Source organism: Kryptolebias marmoratus, linkage group LG15 (genome assembly GCF_001649575.2).
Source record: "Kryptolebias marmoratus isolate JLee-2015 linkage group LG15, ASM164957v2, whole genome shotgun sequence".
Taxonomy (NCBI): domain Eukaryota; kingdom Metazoa; phylum Chordata; class Actinopteri; order Cyprinodontiformes; family Rivulidae; genus Kryptolebias; species Kryptolebias marmoratus.
The window spans coordinates 449,836-454,616 of record NC_051444.1 but is presented as its reverse complement, the minus strand read 5'-3'; the positions used below and the strand labels follow the sequence as shown (position 1 = coordinate 454,616).

Sequence of the window (4,781 nt, the reverse complement as noted above, 5' to 3'; positions counted from 1 at the left end):
TCCCCCCCAGGACTGACAGGTTTGACCAGCTGTTACACGATCCCCCGCCCAGGACTCACAGATGTGACCAGCTGTTACATGATCCCCCGCCCAGGACTCACAGATGTGACCAGCTGTTACATGATCCCCCGCCCAGGACTCACAGATGTGCAGAGCAGGAAGGACACGCAGCCGGCGGCGGTCTTCGCAGCCAGGTGAGCGATCAGCTGATCCTCGGCCCGCAGCAGCCGCACCTGTCCACACATCAGGAGGCTTTACTTCCGTTTGTCTAAGCTTTTATTTTCTGTTCGGACCGGAACGAGAAGAACCCACCAGTTCGGACATCAGACCCAGGTCTTCCAGCAGAACCTTCAGAACCTGCTCCCAGCTGTCCGCGGACTCAGCGGGCAGGTTCTGCAGAACCAGACTCCAGCTCAGCTTCCTCACCAGACTCACACCGACGGAAGTCAGCTCCCAGCGCGTGTCCTCTCCCGGCACCCGTCCACACACAGCGGACTGGATCAGAACCGCGACGTCCCGGGGGTTCGGTTCGGGACAGAACCCGCTGAGAAAACCCCGATAAACATCCGTCAGAACCCGGAGGAGTTCCCCGTGGGACGAATGGACCATGGAAGCAGCCATCTTTGTTTTCTTTCTTCTTCTTCTGGTGTTTTTTGGCGGTTTGTGAAGAACGGCTCTGTGGTTCAGCGCCCCCTGCAGCCCGGAGGGCGACATAACACCCAGTTCAATAATTTAACTTAATTTAATTACTGCAGTAAATAAATAACAAACCGAGCTTTTAAAAAAAAACCTTTATTTAGATTAAAAAGTACCTTTATTTCCACAAGATTTACCCATTTTACCTGTTTTTGTGGCTGATATTTTATCTCTAACCAATAACAGTTTAAATAATTAAACTGATGACTTAAAGGGAAAATAAAGATTAAACTTTTTACCTGTAAAGATTTTAAAGTTATTGAACATTAACACAATAATAAACATAGCAGTGTTTTTTTAATTTTGAAAGAATACATTTTATTTTGAAAAACTGTTTGATCTCCACTCACCTGTTCCGTCCAGGTGTCCTGTTGTCAGACAGACTGAAGTTCGGTTCTGATTCCACCATAGGTGAGTTCACAGTCTTATACCTGTAATTTATAAACTAAACTACAGTAATTAGACATTTAAAATAATTTAGTCCAGGTGTGAAAACGTGTTCTAGTTTATGAATTGTTCTAAAGTGAAAACACTAAAAATGTTCTTTCTTTAAGGAGTTTTTTTGTTGTTGTTGTTCTTTCAGTCCGGGGTAGTTTAGTCCAGGTTTGAGCTGTTTGTCTTGTAGTTTATGAAGCTGAGCTTTTATTCTGAAGACGGAGCCGGAAGTTGCCCTGTGCTTCCGGTTGAGGTCCATTCTGTTGTTTTTGTAGCACAAATTGTTTGTCAGTGAAATGAGCGTCAGCCTCGACTCCAGGGGCTGTGAAAAAAGTTGCAATAAAGTCTGAAGTTTGTTGTTTTGTCTCGTTTCTGGGCGGAAGCGACGGAAAGATGCAGCTTTTATTTTGGAGGCTGACTGGATGAACGGCTGCTGCCTTTTAGCGTCTGAACAGTAAGTCTTTGTTTTAGCCTTCAGATGTGCTAGTTTACCTTCAACATACAGGAATTCTCCTGGTGTCCGAACAGTCATTGTTCTCACCCTTTAATGAGTTCCGTCTCTGAGTCCGGGGACGACAACAACGAAGCAGAACCTCCCGAACCCAGTTCGAGCTGCTGAGTTTGTTAGCATACATGCTAACTAGCAGCAGCTAACAGCTGCAGGTAGAAACGAGCTGAAGTCAGGTTTTCATTCAAGTCTGCTTCAAATTAAAGTCTGAACACTGGTTTATCTGTGAGTCTGTGTTCGGGTCTTCATGTTAGCATCATAGTTTTAATTTAGAGCCACTTCATTGTTCCTAACTCGGTCCAGATTCATCCAAAACTGTTTCAGAAGGAAAACAATTAAAAATACTCAAATTAGAGTTTAAAATGGGATTGTTGCTTCCAGGATACTGTAATTAGTCATTTCCCATTTTGCCTTTTTATAGCAGGTAAATCTTTTAAACTTTGGAACCTTTTTAAATTTTGTCTTGTTTTTTTTATGATCATTCTGTTTTATAGTTATGATAAAATAAAGTTCCCTCCTTCAGTTTATGTGTCAGAAAATAAATAAGATAAAAATAATTTGGTTTATAATTAAATTCATCTGAGGGCACTGAAATAAAAACAAATCAAACGAGATGTTAAAATACGGTCTCATTTGGACCATTCCCCAGGTTCTACAACGATCCAGATCCGACCTGAAGAGAACAAAATTAACAGGTTCCACTGAGTCATTATTTATTAAACAGAACCTGGTTCCAGCTCCTGGCCCAACAGAACCTGGTTCCAGCTCCTGACCCAACAGAACCTCCTCCAGCAGCAGAACTCTCAGTGGGTTCCTGGTTGTGGAGGAGTTGTGGCCCACTCTTCTTTCCAGCGTTTCTACTCAGCTCTCTGAGGTTCTGGTTCTGGACTGTTCTGCTGTGTTTGGGATCATTGTTCTGTTTGTTGGACAGATGGCCTCACATCTGACTCCAGAATCAGCCCAAACCATCAGCCCTCCACCACCGTGCTGACAGCTGCAGTGCATTCTGGGTAAACATCTCTGTGCTGGAACCAGTTTTTCACTCCCAGCTGAACCTTCTTGTTTGGGTTTAAGAAATAACGACTCAGTGGAACCTGTTGTTTCGTTCACTGAAGGTCAGATTTGGATCCTTTTAGGACCTGATGAAGATCAGATCAGTTTGATGTCCTGAAACCTGAGAACCGGAGGAGGTGGACTTTGGCGTCCATTCTTTGTCTTCTTGGTTTTTTGCAGGTTCAGAAGCAACATGACTAAGAGAAGTCCGTCTCTCCAGCTGGTTAAAAGGTAAATGTTGGTTTTCATCCCACTGAGCTTCATCACAAACTCTCACCTGATCCTTTTATTGTAACTGAAATGTTTGAAATGGAGACTAAGTGGGCGCTCCGCTCACAGCCGTCAGACTCCGGTGAATCGTTTCATTCCATCGTGTGACAGGATGCTGAACCATCACTGCAGAGGGAACCCTGACCTCCATGAGGAGCTGCAGATCCAGGCTGCAGTGGCTGCAGGAGACGTCTGCACCGTGAGGAGGATGCTGGAGCGAGGATACTCCCCTCAGATACGAGACGCCAACGGCTGGACTCTGCTGCACTTCTCTGCTGCAAAAGGGAAGGAGAGATGTGTCCGAGTTTTCCTGGAGCACGGAGGTCAGACGCGTCATTTAATCCCACAGATCGGCTTTAATCTGAGTCTTATTTATCAAACAGAATGAAGTCACTCAGATTTAATCCTATTTTTGTCTTCAGGTTCTTGATCTTAAAGGTCTGTTTAGCTGCTGAAGTCCCACCTGAGCCCACGGGCCAGGTGGGACTTCAGCAGCTGTCAGTCAGATGGGTTTGAGTTTTTACCTGCAGATTATTGTTCAGGTTAGTTAGTCACTGGGTTTCTGCCTGTGGTTGATGGCGTTTCCTGTCCCCCTGCTCCTCACAGCCGACCCCACCGTGAAGGACTTCATCGGAGGCTTCACGGCGCTCCACTACGCCGCGATGCACGGCCGGGCTCGCATCGCCCGCCTGATGCTGGAGTCGGACTACCGTGGAGACATCATTAACGCTAAAAGCAACGACGGTTGGACGCCTCTTCATGTGGCGGCTCACTACGGCCGGGACTCGTTTGTGCGCCTCCTCCTGGAGTTCAGGGCCGAGGTGGACCCGCTCAGCGACAAAGGGACCACCCCCCTGCAGCTGGCCATCATCCGAGAACGCTCCAGCTGCGTCCGCATCCTGCTGGACCACAGCGCCAACATCGACATTCAGAACGGCTTCCTGCTGCGCTACGCCGTCATCAAAGGAAACCACTCGTACTGCCGCATGTTCCTGCAGAGGGGTGCCGACACCAACCTGGGTCGGCTGGAGGACGGGCAGACGCCGCTGCACCTGTCCGCCCTGAGGGACGACGTGCTGTGCGCCCAGATGCTCTACACGTACGGCGCCAACACCAACACCAGGAACTACGAGGGCCAGACGCCGGTGGCTGTGTCTGTTAGCATGTCTGGAACCAGCCGGCCGTGTCTGGACTTCCTGCAGGAAGTCACCAGTAAGTCCAGAAGGTTCTGTATCGTTTGTGGTTTTCTTCTTGAAGCAGCTGAGTGAAAACGGCTCCTCTCTCTGTTCTCCCTCCAGGGCAGCCTCGGACGCTTCAGGACTTATGTCGGATAAAAATCCGTCACTGTATCGGCCTTCAGAGCTTAAAGTTCCTGGAGGATCTTCCCATTGCAAAGGTTATGAAAGACTATTTAAAACACAAGTTTGATAGTTTGTGAAGCAGCGACGGGGCGGGAGGGGAGGGGAGGGTCGCGTCTCTATCAGACTATGCAAGCATTACTCTGTAAATGTTCATCGTTTCTTCACGTCGCCTTATTTAAAGCTGGAAAAGGTGCTGACGACTGGACCTGGAGCCAAACTAAGATTGTCGGCGGAACAAGTTTTATTCTCACTTTTACACAATTTATTCTCTTCATGTTGTCATTGAGTTTCCAACAAAAAGCATCCATTCACAAACTCCTCCTGACTGAGTCCAGGGTCTGTCCAGGGTCAGGGTCTGTCCAGGGTCAGGGTCTGTCCGGGGTCAGGGTCTGTCCTGGGTCAGGGTCTGACCAGGGTCAGGGTCTGTCCTGGGTCAGGGTCTGTCCAGGGTCAGGGTC

At 47.9% G+C, this 4,781-nt stretch overlaps 2 protein-coding genes across 4 annotated transcripts in view; one reads left to right on the top strand and one right to left on the bottom strand.

Annotated features, from left to right (window-relative positions):
• The window catches only part of lins1 (lines homolog 1), a 5,244-nt gene extending 3,870 nt beyond the window's left edge, over window positions 1-1,374 (bottom strand). The window contains exons 1-3 of one of the 3 annotated variants that reach the window (XM_037980002.1): window positions 1,047-1,374; window positions 313-693; window positions 144-233 (exon numbers count right to left, since the gene is read on the bottom strand). In XM_037980002.1, coding sequence (XP_037835930.1) covers window positions 144-233; window positions 313-621 — 399 coding nt within the window. In that variant the 5' untranslated portion in view covers window positions 622-693; window positions 1,047-1,374. Of the gene's footprint in view, window positions 1-143; window positions 234-312; window positions 784-1,046 lie in introns of those variants that run through there. The other 2 variants (XM_037980001.1, XM_037980000.1) reach the window with 2 other exon arrangements.
• Window positions 1,375-1,393: 19 nt separating this feature from the next.
• Window positions 1,394-4,775, top strand: asb7 (ankyrin repeat and SOCS box containing 7). The gene is made up of 5 exons (XM_017404781.3): window positions 1,394-1,585; window positions 2,873-2,923; window positions 3,074-3,285; window positions 3,569-4,174; window positions 4,261-4,775. Exons 1-5 carry the CDS (start codon window positions 1,554-1,556, stop codon window positions 4,398-4,400), a joined length of 1,041 nt encoding a protein of 346 aa, XP_017260270.1. The 5' UTR covers window positions 1,394-1,553; the 3' UTR covers window positions 4,401-4,775.
• Window positions 4,776-4,781: the final 6 nt, after the last annotated feature.

Coding starts and splice junctions, on each gene's coding strand:
- asb7 (XM_017404781.3), top strand. CDS start 1,554: ATGAACGGCTGCTGCCTTTTAGCGTCTGAACA. Junction 1,586..2,872: donor TGCCTTTTAGCGTCTGAACA/GTAAGTCTTTGT, acceptor GGTTTTTTGCAG/GTTCAGAAGCAACATGACTA. Junction 2,924..3,073: donor TCTCTCCAGCTGGTTAAAAG/GTAAATGTTGGT, acceptor ATCGTGTGACAG/GATGCTGAACCATCACTGCA.